Source organism: Clupea harengus, chromosome 3 (assembly GCF_900700415.2).
Source record: "Clupea harengus chromosome 3, Ch_v2.0.2, whole genome shotgun sequence".
NCBI lineage: Eukaryota > Metazoa > Chordata > Actinopteri > Clupeiformes > Clupeidae > Clupea > Clupea harengus.
In genome coordinates this window covers 10,221,922-10,249,755 of record NC_045154.1, presented here as the reverse complement: position 1 = coordinate 10,249,755, position 27,834 = coordinate 10,221,922, and the positions used below count along the sequence as shown (strand labels likewise).

General features: G+C 47.3%; 1 protein-coding gene across 4 annotated transcripts in view; it reads right to left on the bottom strand.

The window, feature by feature from the left end:
• Nucleotides 1-27,834, bottom strand: part of mical3a (microtubule associated monooxygenase, calponin and LIM domain containing 3a) — a 103,336-nt gene that overhangs the window by 39,624 nt on the left and 35,878 nt on the right. For 2 of the 4 annotated variants that reach the window (XM_031564525.2, XM_031564526.2), the window contains 16 exons: nt 14,188-14,618; nt 13,727-13,934; nt 13,248-13,364; nt 13,002-13,103; nt 12,615-12,770; nt 9,802-9,902; nt 7,646-7,903; nt 7,013-7,128; nt 5,986-6,112; nt 5,506-5,602; nt 5,336-5,365; nt 4,362-4,509; nt 2,833-3,029; nt 2,017-2,135; nt 1,809-1,865; nt 1,360-1,551 (listed from right to left, as the gene is read on the bottom strand). In XM_031564525.2, coding sequence (XP_031420385.1) covers nt 1,360-1,551; nt 1,809-1,865; nt 2,017-2,135; nt 2,833-3,029; nt 4,362-4,509; nt 5,336-5,365; nt 5,506-5,602; nt 5,986-6,112; nt 7,013-7,128; nt 7,646-7,903; nt 9,802-9,902; nt 12,615-12,770; nt 13,002-13,103; nt 13,248-13,364; nt 13,727-13,934; nt 14,188-14,490 — 2,328 coding nt within the window. In that variant the 5' untranslated portion in view covers nt 14,491-14,618. The remainder of the gene's footprint in view (nt 1-1,359; nt 1,552-1,808; nt 1,866-2,016; nt 2,136-2,832; nt 3,030-4,361; nt 4,510-5,335; nt 5,366-5,505; nt 5,603-5,985; nt 6,113-7,012; nt 7,129-7,645; nt 7,904-9,801; nt 9,903-12,614; nt 12,771-13,001; nt 13,104-13,247; nt 13,365-13,726; nt 13,935-14,187; nt 14,619-27,834) is intronic. The other 2 variants (XM_031564527.2, XM_031564529.2) reach the window with 1 other exon arrangement.

Here is a 27,834-nt window from a genome sequence, read left to right as displayed (position 1 = left end):
ATCACACACACTGATGGTAATGCTGCTCAACTCCAAAAAGTGCTGGCAGCTATCCTTAACGCGCTCAGCACATGGGGCAGTAATATGACATTAACAGAGTTAGTCTTGCATAAACAGCTCCTAAATCCTCAGCTATGGCCACTTTAAGGCTAGATACCCTATTTCTATAAGCAGGACACATACACACACAGACCCAGGACATCCTTGCATAGACACACACACACACACACAAACAGGACATCCTCACACAGACACACAAACACACACACCCACTCTCTGTCTCTCTCTCTCGCTCTCTCACACTCACTCTAAAAACAGCCCCGGGTTCTTCCAGAAATAATCCCTCATCCATCCCAGCCCCATGCAGAGTTGGCCCCACACACACACACACACACACACACACACACACACACACAGCCTGTCCTCCACCACCCTCAGCTGTTAGCTCCACTTGCCCTTCTGCCTGCACCCGTCCCTCCCCAGCCTCTGCTGTCTGCTCACATTCTCACTCGTCCCCTAGCACTGGCCTACTTGCGTTTGACACGCGTTTATTTAGTTGACGCGCACACACACACACACACACACACACACAGACAGACAGACAGACAGACAGACAGACAGACAGACACAGACACACACACACACACACACACACACACACACAGAACACAACAACATACATGTTGTAATGACTTGAGTGAAGTGGGGACTGGGCCGAAAGAGATAAGGCTGAGACCTGTCAACAACGGGAAAGTGTAGCATAGACCAACACTGCTTTACAAATGGCTTTACAGACTACAGCCAACAGAATGTATGGGCTGTGCCCTTCTCTCAATCACACTGTCACTTTATACATGACATAACATTCAACTCTACAATGGCGATTGCAAGAGTCTATGAAACATGGTGCCAATCAGCAATTCTAAAATACTCTTCCTCAATTGTGATGGGCATAGCATGAATCGATAGGACCCGTGAGCATGTTCCATTGTACGTGCTCAGGCTTGTCTTAACGAATCGTAGCGGAGCATCAGATATCACATCCAACCAGCCTGATGCCTGAAGCCCAGGGGACTGACTGCTGTTGGAGGAGATAAACCAAAACCCTGTGAATGTCATCAAGATGAACAACCAGCCGGAGGCACGCCTATCCAAACTAAACAGTATTCGCTATTCCAGACAGGCCATCCAGAAAAGTCTCCCAGGGGAGTTTAAAGAACACTGACTCTCTGTTAAGAATCTCTGATTTTGGAAAACCTCACACGGAAAAGTTCCAAACAGAACCTTTGAGAAGAACACTACCCCGCCCCCCCCTACCCCCCACCCGTCCCCTGACCCTCTCCTGGGTCTCTTGTTTACCTGTCTCCTGAGACCAGTCGGGGGCGCTGGATTAGGGGCCGTGTCCACAAACTTGGCCTGCAGCTGCGTCTGGATGGACTTGATTTTGTTGTAATTCGCCGCCGCTGAGGCAGATGCTGCATCCACCTTCCGCTCCGCATTCCCCGTGGCAACGGAGGACCGGTCATCATGGTTACCTCGCTGCAGTTCCTCCTGAGCGTGGACAAGTGAGCAATGGGAGTATAAAGGGTAAACATCCAAGACACACACACACAGACACAGTGACACACGTCAACGGTCAGAAACAGAAACATATATGGTCAAGGCATGAGCGACAGACAAATGTGGACATGTAGGAGAGCTTCACCGTGTCAAACTCCCTTCCAATAACATTTAAAGACACTGAACAATAATCAGATTATCTGAATAAGACAGTTTAGATTGCCCTCTTGAGCTTTCTCAAGTCTTACCTCTTCAGACTGACCAGTCTTCAGCTTCTTGCTCGAACTGTCTTCATCCTTTTTGTCCTAGAAAAAAAGGACAAGGGCAAAATCGTGATCCATCAAAAGCTGTGTTCTAGTATTAATTCATTCAGCACCTGTCACAATGTAGCAGACCTGGCATGTGGGCATATTATGGGCATGTGGGTATAAAATGGGCATGTGGGGGGTGGTGTACCTTGGGGGTGCGTTTTCTGGAGTTGAAGCCCAGATGGAGCTTGAGGAAGGAGATGGGATGAGATTTCTGGGTGTTTGAAATGGCCGTGGCTCTCTCCTCAGGACTCAGGTTTTTGTTATCTGTGGAGAGGGAGAGAGAGAAGAAGGTCAGGGCAGGTAGAGCAATAATACCTCTCCACATCCACTCGCATATGGGCTTAGCCAGGATTTAGACACCCTTGGGTCTCCACTGAGACAAATAGACCAGGGACCAGGGGGACACCTAGCTAAGGAGAGCTAAAAAGTCTACACAATTCAAGTTCATCAAAGTCCAGCACTTTTGTGAAATGCGTTTTGAATGCAAAAGTGAGTTTCACACCTACAGCCTCACACCCTTTAATTACAATGTCTGTGATATAAATTGTGAAAGGTGTTTAAGAACAGCTCAGGTGTGCAGCATAGATATATATATACTTAAGTCAACACATGAGATGCAGTGTCCCCACTGGGATGCGGCTCTATTAATTAATTCATTAAGACCTTTAATAGAGCCGCATCCCAGTGGGGACACTGCATCTCATGTGTTAACTTAAGTATATTTCCTCAACATGCCACAGATGAAGCTCAGAACTAGAAACACTGAGAAAAATGGCCTGTTGGTTGGTTGCATTAATATACGAGTCAGTGTGTAGGAGCAAGTGCAGCCGTATGGCCACTCTACACATACAGAGGCTCTTATGTGTCTGAAGCACCAGTCTCCAAATAGCCACAGGCTCTAGAACACATCCACTCCAGTCTCAGCTACTTCATGTGAGGTGAGAGTAGATGTGGGACTCACCACCAGGGGGCAGCGTGTCCTTGAACATCTCGTAGAACTGGCTGAGAAACATGACCATGGAGAGCTTGTCCGGCTCGGCCACCACGGACATCTCCTTCCCGGTCATGATGGGCGAGATGCCAAACTCACGCTCCGTCACGTCAAACGCCAGCTGGTTGTTCTTCGCCACGTCCCGCTCGTCCAGGGAGTCAAAGTCACTGGCCATACACACACACATAGACATCATCAGACACATGTGCATAGCACAGTATGCATTGAGACTGCATTACATTGAGACACCCACATTCTGTTAAAAAAGACAAAACCAAACACACACAAGTTTAGCCTAGCATGTTTTTGCTGTTAAGAGATGGTCAGGTTTACATCAGGACTGTGAGAAGGCTCTGCAGTGCTGTGCCACAACATATTACTTCCCTCCAGAAACATCTAATAAGGTTCCGCGCACGGCAGTCATGGGAACAATAAAAGCTAACAGGGCATGTTAAATAGCGCATAACCATCCTCAGCTAAAGGTCACACAGCGCTCTCTACTCAAACACCATCATCCCACTAATTGTTACTACAGTGTTAAATGTCACCACAAAGCTAACAATCAAATTCATCACAGCTACAGGACTAAAGGGTAACACTAACCCAATCATCACAGGTCATCACCAGTCATCATAGCTACAGCACTCAAGACCAGCCCAAAGACCATCAACACAGTCGTTATAGCTACAGTTAACAACACAAATGCCACCAGTAGTCATCATGCCAGTGGCACTAAAAATGGACACTAACAGTAACCTCCACAAAGCTGATCTGAGCCAAATGGCTAAAAGCTGATACTATGTTAGGCCCATCGGGATAGCTAGACGGATTAGCATTAACTCTGGTCAAAATGTACCCCAACCATTAGAGCTTAAACAAACATCAGAGTTACACTACTGCAGGCTAAATGTCATTCACTAGTGCGCATACATGTGTGGGTTAATTAGAGTGAGTGTGTGTGTGTGTGTCTTAAGCATGTGTGTATGTATGAAAACGAACTATGTTTGTGTGTATTAAAATGTTGTACGTGGCAATGCGTGTACATGAGAGGGAAAGTATGCAAGTGTCTGTATGAAGTTGCACTTGTTCGCATTTGCAAGAGAGGGAAAGTATGCAAGTGTGTATGTATGTGTGTGTGTATGTGTGTATATGTCTGTGCGTGTCTGTCGTGACTGAGCAGGTCGAGCTTATAGAGCAGCAGATGACCTTTCACCCGGAACGGTCTCATTTGTAGTGATCAGGCAAATAAATAACAACCTCCACGCATACGCATACATGCACGCACGCACATGCAAACACACACACACACACTCGTAAATAACGAGAGGGGGCTGCAATGTCTGCTCCTAACAGGCCTGCCCCAGATTACCCTCTCCTCCTGCTCTTTCCTCCTCGTCCTTCAGAGAGGCATACATACAGAGCCAGACACAGACTGACAGACAGAAAGAGAAAGAGAGATGTAGAGAAACAGAGAGAGAGATGAAGGGGTGCAGACTCACATGAGGTCTGGTCGGTAGCGGTGGATGAGTGCGCAGAAGGCCAGTCCACTCTTCCAGGAAGTGGTGAGGTCAGAGACGGCCACGCCCCGGTAGCCCTCCGTCTGCCGCTGGCACCAGTTGAGCAGCTTGCTGGAGCGGGCCACTGACTCTGGGGGAGGAGAGGGAAGAGTTAACCCGAGAACACACACACACACACACACACACACACACACACACACACACACACACACACACACACACACACACACACACACACACACACACACACACACACACACACACACACACACACACACACACACACACACACACATCAGCCTCCGTCAGTCAGGGTGCTGTTAGTGAAGGTTGACGCCACAATCCAGGAGAGGAGAACAATGCCATGATGCATCTTGCCGGCCGCCCGCCCACCCTCACTCCCTCCCTCCCTCATAAACATACACACCCAATCAATCACACGCACACACACACACACAAAGTTTCTCAGGACCACACACTCAATACAAACAGCACACATTAAAAACACATGCACTGATACGCACAGACACACAAACACACAAACGTACACACACAAAACGCGCACACACATATCCATATGCATACCTCACACACACACACAGTCATACAAACAACCACAAATAGCACACTCAAATGCTCTAATGGGAAAGGTTAGGAGATGTCAGATAAATGGCATGATTCAGTTAAGAGATGATCCGTTCAGTCAATTCCGGTCAATATTCACCAGTGTGTGAGTGTGTGTGTGTGTGTGTGTGTGTGTGTGTGTGTGTGTGTGTGTGTGTGTGTGTGTTTGATCTGGTTAGTGAACAACTGTGACAGCTGTGCAACCCCATTCCCATGAGTCTATGACCAGTCTGACACATGATGCCCTGAGAGCAGACAGACAGGCCGGCCCTGTATTAGGTGTCATGCACACAGACACAAGCTTTAGCTTCCCCCCCCCCCCCCCCCGTTACCTTGACACTGCTGCTCAAACAGCCTCAGCTCTAGGAACGACGAGAATGATCACATCAGGCATCACTTGTTGGCATATTTAAAACACAGACGGGTAAGGCTGCTGTGTCTGTGTGACGAGATGTGTCAACACACAGGCGGTTGTGGACTTCACAGGGTAGGGTTCTCTTACCGTTGCGGCTGAGTTTGGGCGTGGAGGCGTTGACGACGTTCTCCATGTCGATGCTGAGCGTCTCCTTGGGTTCGCCGGTGTCGATGAGGTGCCGCACCTGAACACCGCAGAAGGTTAATCTCCCGGCAATGACACTTGACAGGGCAACACCTAATGGGCCTTGACACGTTCTCAAGGAGTGTTTAGATGTTTTGTGTGGGCAGTGTTTTGTGTATCTGAATCTATACATGTCTGGACAAAATTGGTTCATGGTTTACAACCTATCCGTGTGCAACCACTAGTATGATGAGCATGTGGTTGTGCATGAATGTATATGTGTGTGTTCACGAATGTTTTTGTGAGCTTTTGTTTGCAAGTGTGTTTGGGTGTGTGTATGAATGTTTCTGTCTCTGTGTATGGTGTGTGTATGCAAGTGTGTATGTATGAATGTTTCTGCATCTGTGTATGGTGTGTGTATGCATCCGTGTTGCACATACACACCTGGTTGGGCCGCATCAGGTGCAGGCTGATGTTAGGGTAGCGGGTGGTGGGGTCAACACTGTACTGACTGAAGTTCTTGCTCACGTTCTCAGGCGTGGTCTGAGGGAGAAGACGATAGAGACTCTCCCTAGAGACAGAGGGAAGAGGAAAGAGGGTGGAGGAGAGGGAAGAGAAAAGAGTGAAGAAAGAGAATAAGGTTGAGAGGTGTGTGTACATGAAGAGAGAGAGAGAGGGAAATGGAGGGGGGGAGTAAAGAGCCTATTTAGTGCCTGGTCAGCAGGGTGGACTGTGGACTGTATGAGGATGTATAACCCTAGGCTATGTTAAGTGTGTTAAGAGCAGTAAAGTGATTCTTTCCCAGAAGCAGATGGGCTCAGGGGGCTTTTTGCAGCTTCTCCACTAATGATACTCCCACTACTACACACACACACACACACACACACACAGACACACAGACACACAGACACACAGACACACAGACACAGACACAGACACACACACACACACACAAACACACGCCCAAATTACACCCATAACCATACCAATGCAAACACTCACATCCACAATTTACCCATCCACAGCATACCAATGCAAAATCACACCTAGCCCTTGAGCAAACATTGATATCACAAGTTGAAACAAATCTGTAACTACTCATCTTAATAATGTCCTATAATAATAACACTCAGACCTAACGACAGCCCTTACAAAAAACACCAGGGATGAGTCAACCAAGTCACAAGATAAAGTTTTATGACACATTACAATTAGCATTGGCATTTACTACAATTATACAGAAGCAGTCTGGTATCACACAAAAGGACATAATGTGTTTTGGTTGAATGAGGGACATAAATACTGAGATTGAATGTTGTGTAAGATTAGTCACGTGAACTGTATGGTGGGATGACATTAATCTTCAATGTAAAACTTTCATAATGCCAAAGTCTCAATGTTCAAGGTGTTTTGTTCAAGCATGCTGTGAGAACCTGTCTGTTGGTGATCTTTTGACCTCTGACCCCCTTACCTCTCAGCAAGCACCTCAAGGGTGGACTTGCCCTGTGCCCAGCTGCGCACCATCCAGGCCGAGTCCATGGCCGCCAGGAACCCCCGAGCAATACCAGTGCCCATAGGCCAGAAGGGCTATGGAGATACACACACACGACACAGACACAGACACACTCACACACACACACACACAGACACACACACAGACACAGACAGACACAGACAGACAGACAGCCACAGACAGACCAAATGGTGAGTTAGTGCATTAACAACATGCCAAACTATAGTCATTACCATACATTGTGCTTCACACAATACATCACACATCATGGAACATACACTGTATCTTCTCCCAGTCTAATCCACACACTGCCATGCTAAGCCCTTCTCTCCCATAGGCAATCTCTTGTAGCTTTAGAGGGTAGCCGGCAATATGCTCTCTTCAATTCTTGTGGTACGGTTATTTTCCCCTTGGAGTTGCTCAGCTTGGTGTTAGGTAGGTAGGTAGGGAGGCCATATCTGTCGTAATTGACCTGTTCCTCCACCTCTGATTGGCTAACTGTACACACCAAGTTTCACACAAGGTTCATTAGACCAACCCCCCCCCCCCCCCCATGAAGGCAGACCTTGCCCACCACCCAACCCCTCTCACCTCCAGCAGGCTGTCCCCAACCAGGGCCACCAGCAGCTGGTGTCCGTTCCGCTGTCGCACCAGCGCGGCATTCTCCGAGGCGTACATGCAGGTGAAGTCGAACATGGCCACGTCAGGCTGGCCGTAGTGGTTGATGGCGAAGTCCAGCGCGGGCAGCTGGTGGTTGGTGGAGAAGTCGGCTGCCTCGCGGGCGTACGAGAGCAGCGCCACCTGGTCGACGTTGGCACGGGAGAGCAACATCTCCGTGTCCGCGTAGTCCTGGGAGAGTAACGAGAGAGAGAGAGAGAAACAGAAAGATTGAAATTGAAATGAGAACTGTGACAAAAAAGGTAACATTATAAAAAGCAAAAACACACAAAACAAAAAAAGGAATAAGAAATAAGGAGGATAGAGGATAGAAGTCTGGCCAGAGAGCAGGAAGAGCTGAGTGTGTGTGTGTGTGTGAGTGTGAGCAGTTTTAAAGGGAGATGGAGAGAGGGAGGTAATCAGAATCAGAAAGGTTTTTACTGCCACATACAAGTGTCATATATCAAGATCACATATTATTATTTTTTTATAGCTGCTACATACTGGGATGTAACAGGAAAGTGGTGTGTGACATTGTATATATATCATATACATCATGACATTAATTTCTAATATATCAAATGTCATGCAGGTATTACTGTAGCTGCTGGGTGGGAAGGGGGGGGGCCGGGATAAAATATGACAGGGTGTTTATGTTTGTCTTAGGGTTAGTGTGTGTGTGTGTGTGTGTGTGTGTGTGTGTGTGTGTGTGTGTGACATACCAGTACTTGTGTGTACTTATGCATACTGAGAGAGTCTGTGTACTTGTATTTTTGTGGAAGAATGTTATGAGAAGGTGTGAGAGTGTGTTGAGAATGGATCAGTGTGTATGTGTGTGTTTTGGTAGAGGGCGGTGAGAGCTGAATTCTTTAGCCATGACTCTGAGGAGTGGGGGGGAGGGGGGGCAAGAGAGAGAGAAAGAGAGAGTGGTGTTGGATTTGAGAGGCTGTTTTACTCTGATTCATACTTCCATAACCAGGCCCTTCTCTCTCCCCCTCTGTACATACATACACAAGCAGACACGCACACACTCTGCCTGTCCCAACATTGAGGTATGTTCTCACCCCTCTAAGGTGACAACAGCTGCATGTGCAAACTGTGTGTGTGTGGGTGTGTGTGTGTGTGTGTTTACATGAATGTCTTCCATCTCAGTTTACTGTGTTTGAGAAGCTGAAATTCTGACATTGTTACACTGTAAGTGCACAAAGGAAATAGTGCATCAGTCTGGGGTGACTTCAGGACAAAGACACAAGAAGGGCCAAAGTGTCCACATATGTCCACAACTGTGTGTATAAAAGAATGTGTCGAGATTTACTGAAAAAAGGCTCCTCTCAATAATTAAATCAATGCTGTGCTAGGGCCCCAGTCACAAGTCCAGAGATGGAGAGAGAGAGAGAGAGAGAGAGAGAGAGAGAGAGAACAATAGAGAGAGGGAGCGTTTGTGTGTGTGGGCATTTGTCTGTACGTCAGCAGCACTTGTTAATGATGGGGCAGACTTGGCAGTGTCTAGCGAAGGGCCCACACACGCGCATGCAGGCAGGCACGCATACACGTACACACGTACACACACACACACACACACACAAACACACGTCCTACCAAGCACATGCTGAGGCCCTCATCACGGCAGTGTTCCTGCATGTATAATATCTGCATGTTGCGCCTGTGTTTCTGCCTATGCACACAGCACATATTAAATATCTTAAACAGGCTGCAGTATCCTGTTTACTCATCTACATAGTTATCTATTCACCAGTGCACGCCCATGTGCATATTGTCACCTGTTGGTAACAGGTTTTTTGCATGTCAGAGTGAGTGTGAGCGTGTGTGTGTGTGTGTGTGTGTGTGTGTGTGTGTGTGTGTGTGTGTGTGTGAGAGAGAGAGAGAGAGAGAGATAAGAGGTGGAGGAAGTAGGCAAGACAAGAGTTTCAGAGAAAAGAGAGGAGAGTATGTGTCTGAGGGGTCAGCAAGACAGACAAGGTGAAAGTAAGTATACGAGAGAGAGAGAGAGAGAGAGAGAGAGAGAGAGAGAGAGAGAGAGAGAGAGAGACAGAGCGCAAAGGGAAACTTGAGGGAGGAGAGCAACTCACGTGTATGATCACTCCCTTCTCCAGCAGACTGTGCTTCTTGGCCGTCATGACGAAGTAGTGCGTGTCGTCCTTATAGTAGACGATATTCTCCAGGTCAATCCCTGGGTAATCCAATCAGCATGGAGAGACAGACAGAGGAAGAGAGAGACAGAAAGAGAGAGGAAAGGGGGAGACATGACAGAGAGAGGGAAAGGCAGAACAGAGAGATACCAAGAGAAGGGGAGGGAGGGAAGGAGAGAGAGAGACATTTGTTAGCCACCTTGTTGAGGAGGTTCATTTTCCCTGTGCTCTGTGTGGCCCGTGAGTCAGCATCAGGCGGGCTCTTTGAGCGTGTTCATTAGAGAGATGCGGAGAGGAGGGCCAGCGCGATTACACGACTCAAAACACAAACAGCAAAGAGGCCTCACACTGAGCCAGCCAGCCACACACAAAGGCCCTGAGCAGACTGCTTCCTGTCCAAACGCACTCACACACCGTCTGTCACCGTCTCTCTACTCTACTCTCTACTCTACTCTCTTCTCTTCTCTTCTCTTCTCTTCTCTTCTCTTCTCTTCTCTTCTCTTCTCTTCTCTTCTCTTCTCTTCTCCTCTCCTCTCCTCTCCTCTCCGACCTCATTTCCTGCCCAACACACACACACACATACACACCACCACACACTAATGTAAACAGATGCACGCATACCTAAACACATCCACACAGAGTAACCGAGAAAAACAAATATACCTTGGAACTAGGGCTGAACGATTAATTGCATTTGCGATTTAATCGCGATATGATAGAACGCGATTTTCTAACCGCAACGTTCGCGATTAAAAAACGTGGTCACAAAAAAAAAAAAAAAAAATATATATATTTTTTTTTTAAGATGGTACATTTTGCACACAGTGTTTAAAAAGTGCATGCCTAGTGTTTATACTTAAAATTACTTTTTTTAAATTACTTAAATGCACAGTGGCAAAGCCACCGATTTGCTGTTCTTGTTTCTGTAATGAGCAGTTAAATAAAAATGTAAAATGTGGGAAAGAATATTTTACACTAAATGTATCTAATATTGTGTTGGTCATATTTAAATCATTCATTACGTTTTGTTGGGGAAAAAAAAGAGGATAAAAAAAAAAAAATCGCACATCGAATCGCAATCGCAATATTTTGGTAAAAAATCGCAATTAGATTATTTTCCCAAATCGTTCAGCCCTACTTGGAACACCATATCAACACAGACACCGTTTGGGTTAGCAGCCTAACCCAAACACCTAAATGCACTCAAGCACAGCCTCCTCTCTCCTACCTAAACCCACCACCCGAGCAGGCATATACTCACATATGAACACACTCACATGTGAACGCACTCACATATGAACACACTCACGAAGCTCCTGCAGTTGTCTCACAACCTTTCAAAATGAGTGTGGTTGCGGTCGTACTAAATTTGCCTACACATTCCAAATTCATTTTTGTTCCCACGCTAAAAAAGAAAGTGGGCTCCTTTGGTGAGCTCTGATTGGCCTGTGTTGAACTTGGCAACATTCACTAGATGAAAGCATCTGCCCCACACTTAGTCAATGTCAATGTAAATGCCATTTAAATACACCCAGCCTCTCACAACATTCCTATCAGGTGCTGCACTTACAGCATGCAGCAGGCCGTAGCAACCTGTGGTTACTTAGTCCAATGGCACGCCGTTTACATTGACACATTTACAGGACTCACAGCCATGAGCAGTGTGTGGGGATTTCTGCGGGTGTCAAAATGTTTCACCTTCCTGAGTGATCCAATGGCCCTAAAAGCATCCACAGTCAGTCACATAAAGCCATCCTTTCAACAGATATCCACTGCCAAAACTGTTTCCTCCATCAGTTTAGTCCACTCCATTTCACAATCCTTAGGCAGTGTGCTCCAGTCTACCACAGAAACCTGCGGCTCTTGTAAGCTGGCATCCACAGTCTCAGGCTCTAACACTCGCTCTCAGCCAGCCAGCCGTCATCTATGGTTTAAACTGCAGCTCATCTAATTATGTCTGATCACAGCAGACACCTACAGTCTGAGGTAAGGTCCAACCAACCTGCATGTGTACAGTCTAACCCACATGAAAATGGCCAGTAAAAAACATTCAGGAATCACACTTGTCATGTACATGATAAATCTGGTCAAGACCTAGCATATATATTTCATACTTAAATGGCATAATGCCTTCCAACATGCAAGGTAGGTCGTATATAAAACATACATTTTTTCTATGTTACTGTATATGAAAGGGGCCATAATTATGTGTAATACACAGGTATCGAATATACTATATAAAATGAACATATGGATTTTACAGACTTTTTCCATATGGGAACCTAACAGTCCTGCAGGTATCTAGGGCCAGACATCACCTCAGTCATTAGTGAGTGGATCTATACTAAAGCTGCCTTTAAAAAGGTCTCCAACCGAATAACTGTTTAGCATTCACCGCCCCCCCACTTCTCCAATCACATCGAATCACTTTAAACAGCTAGCATTCTCAGAGCACCTAGCTGTCGCACAAAGAGACTGAATGTCTGAGGTGTAACATATTGATCTGACGGCATCTGCAGACACAGACAGGCAGGTCTCTCAGCGTGCCTCCGTCTGGTCTGACTCAAAGCCTCTGCTGCACATCAGTCAGATGCTAATGGCTTCAGGTCAGTGTAAAAGCACAGTGTTATACTCAGGCTCGTCAGTCAGATGCTAATGGCTTCAGGTCAGTGTGTGTAGTGTGTGTAGTGTGTGTGTGTAGTGTGTGTAGTGTGTGTAGTGTGTGTGTGTGTGTGTGTGTGTGTGTGTGTTACCTGTGGCCTCGCGTAGGTCCTGGAAGAACTTCTGATTAAATATGAAGGCCACACCACTGATCTCCTCCACTTTGGCCTCGGCCGTGGTGTTCCGGTTGATGAAGTTGGCCGTGATGGCGATTGCCAGCTTCCCCCGGAACTCCTTCCTGCGGAAGCCTGTGGGGAGAGAGGGGGGGGTGAGGTCAAAGGTCATGCCAGTTCACTGGTCCAACCAAAAGATGCATACAAGCAATCCCATTGCCATTCACACACAGCACAGGAGAGCAGCACATATTCCCAGTAAATATCACTGGTATGTTAGTGTGTGCGTGTGTGCGTGTGTGCGTGTGTGCGTCTGTTTGTAGGAGTTTATGTGTGAGTCTGCACGTGTGTGTGTTCTCTTGTTACCTGCAAGAGTGTTTCTTCTCCCATCAGCTCCGATGATGACGTCAAACTCCAGCTCATTCACCGGATGAGTCCTGGGGTGCACCTCTGCCCTCCAGCCTATCCCTACAACACACACACACACACACACACACACACACCAGGGTCAGACATTCCATTCCAGAATCACCGGCGGTATTGTGTTGTCTTAAGGGGGGCTCCCCCACTTTTGTAGCCCAGTCAGAGACTGATGAGGTGGGACAGACTCACTCTCGTTCTCCTGGTCTTCTGGCGGCTCGATGAGGCCCTTAAACTCCACATTCACATGGATCTCAATGCCCAGCAGCAGAGCCACCTTCAACAGCATCAGCTGCAGCTGACGAATACCTACACACACAGACACACACACACACAAACACACACACACACACAAATGCACACACGCACACAAAAGCACACACGCACACAAATCAGCCGGCAAGAAATCTCAATGACTGAGTAGTTATGTAGTTATGCAAATTCTATCTAAATCAGTCAGCGTGTCATTGAAGGCTACTAAAGTAGTTCAAGGAAAACTTGCAAATGACCGCAAAATAAGGAAGAGGGAAGAGGGTAAAAATATGAACTTCTCAAGTGACTACTACAAATGGAATGTGACCGAAAGAAGGAGAAGTAGGTTCTGGATATAGAAGAGCTGCTGGAAAGAAAGAGGTCCATTTGGGCTTCAGGTGTGCACTAGCGGGACTTACTGATATGGTCGATGGAGCCGGCACAGAATTTCCCATGGAACTTCTTGGCCCCGAGGCTCCGGAGGTCCTGGATAGTGTAGGGCCAGAGGTGGAGAACATTGTTGCGGGAGAAGGCATCCCTCTTCTCCAGCAGGACCACTTTGGCCCCTAGGAACCCCAGCTCTATAGCCGTCCGCAGTCCGCAGGGGCCCGCACCAATGATCAGACACTGAAGAGCAACACATGGACATGAGAAGTGTTTTTGACATCTCTCATATACACACACGCACACAGTATACGTTTCTACCACAACACAAATAAACTGTGCCTTGAGCAGTAAAGTGTGCTTTATTCAGAACATGCAAATGGCATTCTGGGATTCTCAGTGTCACAGAACACAGCCCAGGTTGAGCCCTACTCCATGATCCATCAGTGTGCTTCAGCGTGATCTACATAGGATGAACACACCCAAAAACCCTCACCCTGAAGTTGGCACAGGCTCGGCCCTTCTTGTAGTCTTTGTGCGAGGCCCTCTTGTCCAGCTTGGCCCACAGTGCCTTGGCCTTCCAGTAGTTGAGCTTGGACTTGAGCTTGTGGTAGAAGATGCGTGACTCGGTCGGCTTGAGATTCACATGGTCGCACAGCTCCTGGAAGGCCTTCATGGTGCCTTTGAAGGTGCTGCCCTGGACGAAGCGGTCGAACAGCACATGGGAGGGGTTAACCTGCTCGCCGCCGCCGCCGCCGCCAACCCCACCCAGCCCCCCTACACCTCCACGGCCCGCCATGGTGCACCCCCCTCCCACAGACACCCCCAACGGCCCACCGGGGATCGTGGGACTGGAGGGAGGGGTCACTCAGTAAGTCTGAGCGCGAGGGGGGGGTAGTGATTAACTCCCGGCTTCACACATCCTCACTGCAGATAGAGAGAGAGAGAGAGAGAGAGATAAAGAGAGGGGGGAAAGGAAATTGAGAAATTAGCCTTGATATTAAATCTGCAAGCCAAACAGTAAAACACATTTTCCATCATAATCATCCCACATTATTGAACTTATAAGCAGAAATCAGGGCAGTTTGGCAAACTGCTAAATCCAAAATGTATATTTTGAGGATGACTTATTACAGACAGATTGCAATGACGAGTTCACCAGATTACACATAACTTTAAGAGTTGCTACAGACAAAGGCAACACACAGAAACTATTCCCGTGTTTCTAAATTAAATAAATCAATCAATTAATCAATCAACCAACCACAAATCAACCCATTAATTAATTACTCAATCACCTGCACCACCAGTCATGGATTTACACAGACGTAGAGGGCAATGTTGTCGCCAAAGATATGTCTTTCACACGCTCTTTTACATTCCATTCACAATATACACATAATATATAACGTACACAATAACATATACACAGGCATCTATAGCCAGCTGCTGTCTGGGCGTTGGTGTAAATGCCAGGAATGTGTGTGTGTGTGTGTGTGTGTGTGTGTGTGTGTGTGTGTGTGTGTGTGTGTGTGTGTGTGTGTGTGTGTGTGTTAGTGTGTGTTAGTGTGTGTTAGTGTGTGTTAGTGTGTGTTAGTGTGTGTTAGTGTGTGCTCCCGACGCCGTCAGAGGCCGACATGATTACATATGTCCTGGCCAAGTTGGAGCAGCGGGGCAGGACCTTGTGCTTTATATAAATGGGGCAGTGTCACTGTGATAAGGCCAAGCCATGAGCCAGAGTCCAGCGGCGGGCGGCGGGCGACGGGAGCGCCAGACGGCTTATAAACAGGAAACACACAGAGGAGATTCCAATAGACGTGCCAGGCATGTCTGCTTTTACCAAACATCTAGAGCAAGATGCCAGCAAGTATGGCAAACATGGCCACTTGCAACCGTACCAGCATACAACCAGAGCACACACACACACACACACACACATATATATATATATATATACATACATACATACATACACACTCACAGCTGCAGCTGCTACTAGCATAGTTTAGCTTGCATTCATACCAGCAACTTCAGAGACCAATCCTCTCAATTCATCCTGCTAGCTGCCTCTATCAGAGGGAGATCATTTCAATACATTTAAGCTAGAACCCTTTTTTTAAATCCTTAATACTGGTCATAGATACATTTGATGTGCATGTGTTACAAGCAACTCTCCTTTCCTTTATCACTTGCTGCTTGCAGTTGGGAGCCTACATTAATAACAGTGGCAGACGTGAAAATGCGCACGTGCACCACTTTACTTCAGAAAGAGACATGACATCAAACGAGAGTCGACATCATCAGTAAGAAACGCACGTGACTCGTAAAAATGTTCCCATCAGGCTAATAGCAGTCCTGAACTCTTCCACAAGGACACGCTTATCAATGACATGAGCTACCAGAACAGGAACTGACAGACTGGATGGTGGGAATTAAAGAGGAAGTAGTTCGGGGCCCGTGGGAATAACAACATCCCACGGCAGGAAACGAAACCTGTTACCGGCCACATAATCCAACCGAGCGTGTTAGTCATGGACTACACAGCGCTTCCTCTCATAAGCATCCACTCCACCCAGTGAAGCACTACACTGGCAGATCACATCCAGGGATTTAGTGTGGCTCACGTGGAAGGTATGCAGTTAACGACCTCAAAAACAGAGTTGAGGTGACCTGTAGGATAATTCAGTGTCCCATACTTGCTGGAGTATGGAGTGTCGAACTGCTCTCTTTTTTTGCAACACAGATCCTGGTTCACTCGTGGACCCCATGTAGTTGCTTGGCGGCCAGTGGTGAATTCCTCAAGGGAAGACGCGAGGTTGTGCCAGAAAGATAGCTGGTTCGATCCCCTGGACCGGTGGGAAAAACTGGGGTAGTGAATGAACAGCGCCTTCCCCTAACCTCAACATCCTTGGCTGAAGTGCCCTTGAGCAAGGCACCTAAGGCACCTAAGCTCCAGCTGCTCTCCGGGCGCTGCATCCCAAGTGGTTGCCATGTGCTCATGGTGTAGACACATTCCAAAGTACGACACAGGCAAGGTGCAGTGCAATACAAAACAAGGCGGCAGCTAATCAGAGGAGCCATCTTTGTCACTAATATTCCAAGACCAGCTCTCAGAGTCAGCCAGGCAGAAATACAAGCCAGCTCGATGCACTCAAAGGGACCACAATTGGTGAACACACACAGTGTGTACAATGTTCGGAAACACCTATTAGTGATCATGGAGCCAGTGAGAGGTCCTTAGGGGGGAGGTGCTTACAGGACATGGACATGACCCAGGGTAACAGCACACCCACAGGCAAAAAGCCTGCACTCTAACATGAAAAAAAACACTGATTCTTTCTACTGCAATCATCTTAGCTGGGGCTGTGTGTGCTCGTCCACCCCTTGTCTCCCCTGAGGGAGGGGGAAACAGTGGCCATCACTCATCACTCATCCTCCCCAGCAGGACCAGTCTGTCTCCGTCAGGGCTGGGATGGAGTTCAGTAGTACTGAGACAGAAATGTGTGTGTGAACATTCAGTTTGTCAGACACAAGGGCAGTAGTTGCACACACTTATACAAGTTGTGAGTGGAACTAATGAGGTACTTCATCTTTCTGAAAAAAAAATGATGACCTGATCTAGCTCCCTGAGTACAATAGTGCTCAAACACACCACTGCGGTCTTCAACAGGTTGTATTAGTGTTCAACACCATTCATTTCTCTTTAGTTCATTCAATCTTAAGGCAAGAACCATCAGATGTATTGTCCTTTCATTGTCTTAAAAGTGTCCCCACTATTCCTATTATGAAATGCAAACAGTGTCAAGACTCAGTTGTAGCTTCCAATGTGTGTATCCTGCTAGTGGTTCCAGTGTGTGTGTTTACTTCCACAACACACTGGCAGGGATCAGGGATTAGTCTAGACAGAGTTTGAGATGTCCATCTGTTCTCATCCACCCACCTACACACACACACACACACACACACACACACACACACACGTCCCTGCACTGCAACCTACCTGCACATAAACAAGCACATATATACTCACTCAGTGTAGATGTCACACACAAGCACATATATACTCACTCAGTGTAGAGGTCACACACACACACACACACACACACACACAGAACTGCATGAGTTTACACACATGAATTACAACAAATGGTATCAAAAGCTGTGGTTGTACAAGTGCATTTGCAAAGAACGGACTCCAGAGAGTCCTGAATGAGGAGGATGGAATCATCGTTAGCCACAGTCCTGACAAAGAGGTGAAACAGCTGTGGGCTGCTGTGTTTAAGTTTCTCCAGTACGTGTTTATGTTTTGACAATTAGGGGAGAGAAAAGCCTCAGAGACCAGTAGGCCTCTGTTTTTGATTCAGTCTGGATTGAACTCAGACAGAATGACATGTCAGGCATCACTGGATTTGAAAAAAAAAACACTCTGAACAGCCCACGCCTACAGACACACACACACACACACACACGCACACACGCACACACACACAGGCATGCCGTCTAGGTTGAGATATGAAAACAACTGAGCTTACTGAAGTAGAAGCAGGAGGCTAAAAATAGCAAAATGCAGCGCTTGCAATATTTAAAATACACACACTCTCTCACACACACGCTGTCTCTCACACTCACACACACACACACACACACACACACACACACACCTCACCCTCCCTCTACCTCATACACACACACCCTTGGGATGTGGTTTCATAATGTGGAGTGCTCCACCTTAACCACAGCAGAGGATAAAAAAGCCAGACGGATGGAAGGTGAGGGGTCTCTTTCATCAAACGCCAGCTTACTACAGTGAACACGCACACACACACACTCACAGAGAAAACCTCCAAATCCATTAACACATGTCTCTCCATAGAATTTAAAACAACATTTTCAACATAAATTCGACAAAACACTGTTCAAAGTGAGCTCACCCACACCCACACTGTTCAAAGTGAGCTCACCCACACCCACTCACATACACACACACACACACACACACACTGTTCAAAGTGAGCTCACCCACACCCACTCACATACACACACACACACACACTGTTCAAAGTGAGCTCACCCACACCCACACCCACACCCACTGACACTGCCCCTAGAGTCCCTATGTGAAAAGGGTCTCCAAACACCGCTCTGTAAATGCAAACCCAGTAGCCAGTAAATTCCCACTCGTGGACCAGCATAATACACACAAGTGTGTATCATTCTGGACAAACAATCCACACACAGATTCAGATGAGTAGAAACAGTTAGATCCGGTCAAACGATTTACTAATTGCTGATTGGACAAGAGGCCTTCAATGAATGAGGATATCCTGGAAGAACCTCGCTCGGCCTCTTCACCGCTAGTAATCACTTCACATTGGATCTACTTCAACCGTTGACTTGTAGGACGTCAATATTCCATTCATTTAAAGTGAGCGAGCAGAACTGCAAGCAGTGTTTTTATAACGTCACTTTGACAGTTATCAAGGGAGAAAATGGAGCGTGGAGAATGCACAAATTAGCATGGAAAGTGAAAACAGGTGAGTGTACAAATGAATGTGCAAATAGCCTTCTTGACTCAACTTGGCTGCAGAGTGACCGTATTCATTGCTCTACAAAGCTTGACCACAAAAACTCAGGTTGGAACAATTTCTGGGGGCGGAGAATAAATAAACAAAATACAGCGGACAGTGTGTGTGTGTGTGTGTCTAAATCTGTGGTGAGGATATGCCATCACAGAAGTGTGGTTTATGGGGCCGCTCAAGTCAGCATTCAGCCACATCAGAGACACACGTGAGTGTGTGTCAAATGTCAAACTCGCTGTCACAACCTCACATGACAGAGTGTAGGAGTGTGTGTGCGCAAGTTTGTGTGTGTGTGTGTGTGTGTGTGTGTGTGTGTGTGTGTGCCTGTGTGTGTTTTAACAGCATGGGGGAGGTCTGTGGTCACATGAGCGTGTGTGTGAGAGAATCAGGCACATTTGTGTAATAATTGAAGGCAGCCCCAGAGATGGTGAGATCACACACACACACACACACACACACACACACTCCGACAGAGTTTCAGGTGTCTTGACATCTTCCACTGATATTACGCTTCGCTAGGGGTACAACACCAATTCATGTTTTGGGGCCCCATCCCCTCCTTACGGTATAGTGATGAACGTCTGGGTCTGTCCTCGTCAGTACAGGACAGTACAGTACATTACACTGTTCAAAGAACAGACAAATACACACACAGTACACATACTGTACACCAGAATATTCACACAGTACACATATTGTACACCAGCATACACACACAGTACACATACTGTACACCAGCGTATTCACACAGTACACATACTGTTATATCCATATTTCAGTGGAATCAGAGAGAAACTACTGATCACTTACTGCATCATGTAGGAAAGACTGATTACTTGTCCTACTCTATCTATGGACAGCAAGGACACATTAGATAAATAACACAAACACTGGGTTGTGAAACACTAATGCGTATAACACACAGACTATATCAGTACCTGTGTTTGTGTGTGTGCGTGCGTGCGTGCGTGCATGCGTGCGTGCGTGCGTGCGTGCGTGCGTGCGTGAAGGAGGTATTATGCCTGTGCAGCTGACGCTGTCCACAGTCTAAAGCCCCCCCATTGGAGCTGACAGTGATTCTAACTGCACAGGTTTCATTACGTGGCATTGCGTTAACATGTGATGTTTGTTTTTTACTTTGTCATTATCAGCTCCTTAACAAAACTCATTGAATGACTGACAATAAACGACTCGACTTTGTTCTTGTTTTGGTAATAAGTAGGCATCAAGGAAGTCGAGGTTGTTACTGCATTGGAAATTCCTCTGTGTTGCCATGGGCCTGATGGGCATTTTAGATTAAACATCTTTAGTATCACTGCCCAGACTTGCCGCAGAAAGACACACACACACACACACACACAGACATACATTGCATACAAAAAGGCACACACGTGTGATGTGGCATGCATTTTTCAGCTTTGCGGAGGGATTGTGTCACACACTTAGCTATAAATAGAGCAGATTACACGCTGACTGCATGCTGTCCAGCCCACTGCAGCTCCTGTGGGATTCCAATGTTTACATAGGGCTTCAGCTGTGTGTGTGTGTGTGTGTGTGTGTGTGTGTGTGTGTGTGTGTGTGTGTGTGTGTGTGTGTGTGTAAAATAGTAGTGAGTGTACGTTACAGTACAAGATTGGGCACATGGTAATGGAGCTCTACATTTGTGAGGAGTAGGCATGTGCCAATTCAGTAGTGTGTGTGTGTGTGTGTGTGTGTGTGTGTGTGTGTGTGTGTTGTGCATGGCACTCAGGAAAGGGGTTAAGGAGACAGAGTCTAAAAGCACACTGTGACATGTGATCAAAGCCTGCAGCTCTCTTCAACTACAACAGAGTAACACTACCTGCCTCAGCCTGAACCACAGGGGAGGGAGAGAGACACCAACAGAGAAACAGAGAGAAAGCGAGAGAGAGAGAGACCAAGAGAGAAACAGAGAGAGAGGGAGAGAGAGGAATAGAGAGAGGAGGACAGAAGGAGAGAGACAAACAACATTCTGAGCCAGCCACAAGTGGCAAAGGAAGCAGAACTGTTCGGTCACACAGGCCTTTTACGAAAGCTGGGTACCAATTCACACATCCATTGCAGTCTTCACGATTACCACACCGCCCTGTAAAAACCCACAACACACACACTCACACAGCTGTATGCTCAAGACTGCCTCATAACCCTACACTACACATACAGACACACACTAACTCTACACATACAGACACATTCAGTGCAGCTGAACTGTAGGCTATGTCCTGCAAAAACAAAACACACACACACTTGACTGACACTGTAACATTGCGCCATAGAAACCACATACAGCCCTGTACCCAACACTCACAACCCAAAAATGAGACAATATTTCACAACAAACACACTTTCTCAAAGAGCACCAAGCACTCCAACAGACAACTTACCATAACATGGTATAAGCAACACAACATCGTAAAGGAAGCACAACTTCAAACAACAACAAAACAACAAAAACTTACCTGTGCGGTACATAACACAGACATCAACTATTGAAAACAGTAAACAAAACACCTACTGTACAGTATACAAAACTAAACAAACCCCTAAGACAGGCACACCCTCCCGCTCACACACACACACACTACACCAAAAGCCTAACATGTGATCACCGGTTGCCATCTCAGTCAAGGTCCCACAGTGACTTCCTCATTCCATGCGATCATTGATCGGAGCGTTAAGCACAGCGCAGGTAAGGTCAACACTAGCCCTGTGTCCTTAGGCTAGGGCTACAGCTGCTACTGAGCTCATGTCTAAAGACCCTGCTGTCTGAACACACATACATGGGAGCCAGAGCCAAGAACAAGAGCAGACTCTGGAACAACCCCACCCCCCAAAAAAAACATACAAACAAACAAATATGTACAAATATATATGACTAGTGTACATTTCAAGTCATTACCTTGAACTTGAAATGAACTACCGGTATTAAGACCATATATTAAGAATTGCATTTAGCATGGCTTCAGTATGCACATAAACTGGAGCTTCTTTAGTAGTTCTTTTTCATGGCTCGGGTGTTCTCTATCTGCACTGCACCTTCCAACTTCCTACTGCTGAATGAAGCACTAAAACCTTCAGACTGATTCAAATAAAGGGACAATTTATGGACACTTTATTCCGTTCTGCTGACTAGGGAATGGAAGGGAATAGTGTGTGTGTCTGTGCGTGTGTGTGTATGTGTGCGTGTGTGTGTGTGTGTGTGTGTGTAAAAGAGAGGGCACAAGAACATTGCGACTAACTTGCAAGCGAATACCACTACCAAAGCAGTGTGTGTGGGCTCACACTGCACACATGTCCAGAATTATGTCCAAGATTCAAACTCAGACAGGTGTGAGCTATTTCCGCCACTCCTCTGGGCTGTGAAGAACCCGATCGGACAGAGCAGCCGGGTCAGGTGTCTCTCTCTCTCTCCCTCTCTCTCTCTCTCTCTTTCTGACTGACTCCTGAACATCTAAGATGGCTGCTCCATCAGCAGGTCAGTCCACTGGCCTCCTGGTTCACGCGGAGGGAGAAACTGCACATGTCTGATGTTAATGTATAATTTCCTGTATTCTGACACGGGCAGAAGTGGGCCAGGGTTAATATTGTGTTTGGCAGCCCAGCAGAGGGGCTTAATGTCAGGGCTCTGCAGGGCTGGAGCCCTCTGGAGTTGCTTCAGTCAGCATTTCCACCTTCAGAGGGAAAGAATTTAACAGATCCTCCCTCCTTCCACTTCCAGTTCCTTCCTTCCTTCCTTCAGCTTTCCCTTTCTATCCCCCCCTCCCCATCCTCCCTCTCTGTCTGTCTCTCTCGCTCTCTCTTTCTCTCTGATAATTTTGTCTGCTCTCGTTTTCTCTCTGCCTGTTGTTCTGGGGAGCCGGCTGCTCTATTGCTGAACTCTGTAACATTCCCAAGAGGACAGAATGGAGAGTGCCAAAAAGATCTTCCAGCTCCTCCACCTCCGGATACTTCTCCAGCAACATCATGCAACACACACACACACACACACACACCCTCATCCCCAAAAGCCCTTGTGCAAGAAGACAGACAGACACACACACACACAGAGAGAGAGAGAGAGAGAGGCGTGACCTCTGAGGTCACTTCCTCTCCTGAGAGACATTGGGAGGATCAGCTGGTGTGTGCTGCTGCCCCACCCAGTTCGCTCTCCGCCACTGTTGCCACGGTAACAAACACAAGAGAGCATTACCTCATTGCAACCCAGACAATCCCGCACCGCTGACAGATGACAATGAGTGAGCTGGAGGGGGAGGGGAGACTAGCAGCTAGTAGTAGTGTGTGTGTGTGTGTGTGTGTGTGTGTGTGTGTGTGTGTATGTGTGTGTGTGTGTGTGTTTCGGATAGACCCCGAGGCAGAGTCATGTCTAGCTGACTTCAAGGTTAAAACTCTGAAGCAGCAGTCTTATCTCACAGTAAACAATTAAATATCTCTCTTTGAGTCCAGCGCCTTCACCCAGTGCAGGTTGGACACAAACCGTCCTCTACCTTCTTCAGAAGAGGTGAAATCAGGTCACTTGGGAACAGTCAGAAGGAACAGTCAGAAGGACTCATAAAACAACATGGCGATGCTTCATTGGCACAGGATAATGCCAACGCCTCTCACGTGATAAGATAAGAGGGAAACATGCATGAGCACCGTGTTTCGTGTCAGATATACCCACAGGCTGTTTATTTCCAGAAAAGGAAGACAGACTAAATATGTACAGGAAAACAAACAATGCTCTATGCCTGTTAATATGAGCTTCATTCTCAGAAACAGGCGAACACCGTCCTGTACAGCAACTCTGAATACACACTGTGAGTTGGCCAACAGAAGAGGACCTGAGCCCAATGGCAGAGACAGTTGCGTGGGAGGAGAGAGAGTGTGTGTGTGTGTGTGTGTGTGTGTGTGTGTGTGTGTGTGATCACATGAACACGGCAGAGCAGGAACACCGAGCGACCCATCTCAGCACGTCTCCCAGATTGAGTTTAAATTACAACCTACAAGCTCCACTGATCCTGAAATAGTCGTCTCTTTGTCTGCTTGCAGTCACGTTGTTGTTCTCCTGCACTTGGGTTGGCCCTAGGATACTAATGGACTGGTTTCCTACTACACTAGCTCGGCCGGGCAGACTGATTGGAGGGGGGGGGGGGGGGGGACCAGGGGGTTATGAAACAGTCTGATATTTGGCAGAGCATCCCGCCACCCGCTGAGACGCCACGAGGGGAGGAGAGACAGGGCAGAGAGGGCAAGATGTCTCCTAGCACGCCCCCGACTCGAGCATCCACACTATTCACAAGTATGAGCCAACGTCAACATGCCATTACACACTCACACTCACACTCACACACAGGGTCACAAGTATTCACCCTATGGACTCAGCACCCTGACATCCCTCTGCAGCAGAGCAACGCCCTGGCGCCCAAACACTCTTCACTCCCTACAGGCCGGTTCCCCTCACACGACAGCATGGCCTCAACCCCCCCCCCCCTACCCTCTAAGAAAATATCAATAAAAAATGAAAAAACATCCATCTTGCCAGAAGACTGCTCTCCTTGGACACAGAAACAAGGCCATGAACTTAGCAGAGAAGAAGAAGAAAGAAAAAAATAAATAAATAAATAAATTCCCCCTCCACCCAAAACAGCAAACAGATTAGCAAAGCCACCATATCGCCAAAATCCAGAGGAATGAAAAAAGCTTTGCAAATCTCCAGTAAATCACTCGTTAAACCCACTCAAAGAGGGGGAAAATATTTAGCCACGAAAAAAGGATTGCGCTCGTTACATTTCAATTAGTTAATCTGACCTCAGTAATCCCAAACGGATCGACACTTGACTTGATTTGTTTTCGTTTGTTTTTGGAGGTTTTTTAAGCGCTGCTGGGTGGGTGGGGGGAGAGGGAGGGAGAGAGAGGGCGGACCAATTAAGATATCACTGGGATTGGATTGCAAAGCAAGGCCAATGACAACACAACACAACACAACACAACACAACAACACTAAGGCAACATGAAGACAACATTGAGACAACACTGCAGCACCTGCATCCAGTCAATCACAGAACCGATAAAATGTTTGAACACACACACGCACACACACACACACACACACAATAGCACAGGACACAGCAGGTCTCCACAGAAGGTCTCCAACTCCAAGCAAATGTACATGTCTGTGTTCTTGCTCAGGCACAAAAGGAAACACACATACAGCAGGAATCACACATCAGAGTAAAACTGTACACTCTCATTCATACAAACCTTCTCTCTTATCTTTTTCATTCTCTCACACACCAAGTAATTGGTACAGCAGTTACAGCAAACAAGGATACGTCACACAGTGTGGTGGTTAACTTCTCAGGCAGGGATCTGGACTGCCCTGCAGTATGGTGGTAGTGATATGTGTAACCCTAAGATACGGATGGTTTATCCATCAGTTCTGTGTTCAACCATTTCCAGGATTTGAAACATTTGGCTATCAGCATGCCTGACTTTGCATTATTTTGTAAGTGTGAGCGTGTGTGAGTGTGTGAGTGTGTAAGTGTGTGTGTGTCTGTGTCTGTGTGTGTGTGTGTGTGTGTGTGTAAATGAGCTGAGCTAACAGAATCACATCAGACTACACACTCCACATGCCATGGGTAGTGTGTAGGGCTTCACTGGGCCAGCCAAATTTCATTCAGACCCCATCCCCAGTCCACCAAACATATCACCCAGTAGCTTAGCACACTGGTCCAAGGCATGTTACACAGAATGACCATATTAGTCTCTCTTTCCATGACAAGGCTGACCGAAGCGTTCACAGTGCTTTGCTGGATAGCCCTGAGACCGTCCTCATAGTTGCGGTTCTGAGACAGACCCATTCCAGAGCAAGTTACGAGCTGGAAAGGCTTACCAGTGTCACGTTCCAGCACGGTTTGTTGTCTTCGGTCACCTCGGAAACAGCTACTCTCCCGTGGGTTCCGGTAAAACCTCACGCTAATAACAGACTGCCGGTTAACCGTCGGTGAAAATAACTCGCTGCAGAAAAGGAGATGGAACCCTCTTGTGGGTACAGAATAAACACTCAACCACTCTCATGTGCCTCATCTCACACACAGCTGAGAGGGAGAGAGAGAGAGAGAGAGAGAGAGAGAGAGAGAGGACAGAGGGGGTAAGAGGACGGAGAGAATCTCTGGATCAAGGAACAATTCCCCTACAATCCACCAGATATTGCAGACCCGTGCGTCCAGTGTGACCCAGTGCGTATGTTTGAAAAGATTTGAGTGCATGTATGCCAGTTCAAGTGTGTGAGACAATGCAATTGTGTCTGTGTCTCTGTGTGTGTGTGTGTGTGTGTGTGTGTGTGTGTGTGTGTTGTGTGTTGTGGGTGTCTGTGTTGTGTTTGTGGTTGTGGGTGTGTGTGTTTGTGTGTGTGTGTGTGTGTACCCCTCCTCTCTGCCACAGGAACCCTCTGCCTCTCCGCACATTACTGAAATTCCAGACACGTTGGCTAAGCGCTAAAGAAAACCACTGGACAAAAACAAAACAAAGACTCCAAAAAAAGATTTCAGAAAAAAAGAGAGAAAGAGAGAGAGAGCAAACAAACGAGTGAGTGATTCTCTCTGACCTGCGGGGAAAATTAGAAGAGGGGAAGCGAACTCTGTTTAACTCCCACCAAACAACACTCCACCCTCTGGATGAGCTGGTGGAGAGGCAGATGGCCACCGGTGGAGCAGGCTCTCCCAGAGATGAGAGCGGCGCGGTGAAGTCTGCCGCGGTGATGTCCAATGAGCCATGACCATCCCTAATGAAGATGGATGACTTCCTCTCCACCAAAGCACAGAGCTCACGCAGGAAATATGAAGAAAGGGGGGGAGGGGGAAGAACTGCACAGTCACACAGGGAGAAAGAAGCTGAAAGAACAGACAGAAATGGGGAGGGAGGGAGGGGGAGGGAGAAAGAGAAATAGACAGTGGCAGAGAGATAGAGAGGAGAGAACAAGAGACAGTGAAATACAGGAAAAGACAGACATAGAAGAGAGAGAGGGGGAGAGGGAGAAGAGTGAGAGAGAGTGAGAGAGAGGAAGAAGAGTGAGAGAGGGAGAATGAGTGAGGGAGAGAGAGGGAGAGAGGGAGAGAGGGAAAAGAGTGCGAGAGAGTGAGAGAGGGAAGAGAGACAGTCAATGTTGCTCAGTGGTCCCACTCTGATCATGAGTATCAGGGGTGGTCTGGAAGCCTGACTGTCTTTTTACCCATGATGCACTGCTCATGAGCACCGGCAGACTCTAATCCAGCCCACCTGGGTCTGTCTTCCCAGCATGCCGCACTAATCCCACTGAAAGGAGCCAGCTCCTTGGGACAAACATCTACGTCACACTCACACTCACACACACACACACACATACAGGTCCCTTCAGCCATCACTGATTTAGAACAGGGTTAGAGTTCATGGCCATGAGGAGGGCATGAGGTTAGGAGTTCAACAGGAGGATCAAGTGGGCACAGATGTCTGACTAGTGTGTGTGTGTGTGTGTGTGTGTGTGTGTCAGACCCGTCTCTGATGACCGGTCCCTCCCTCAGCTGCCCTGA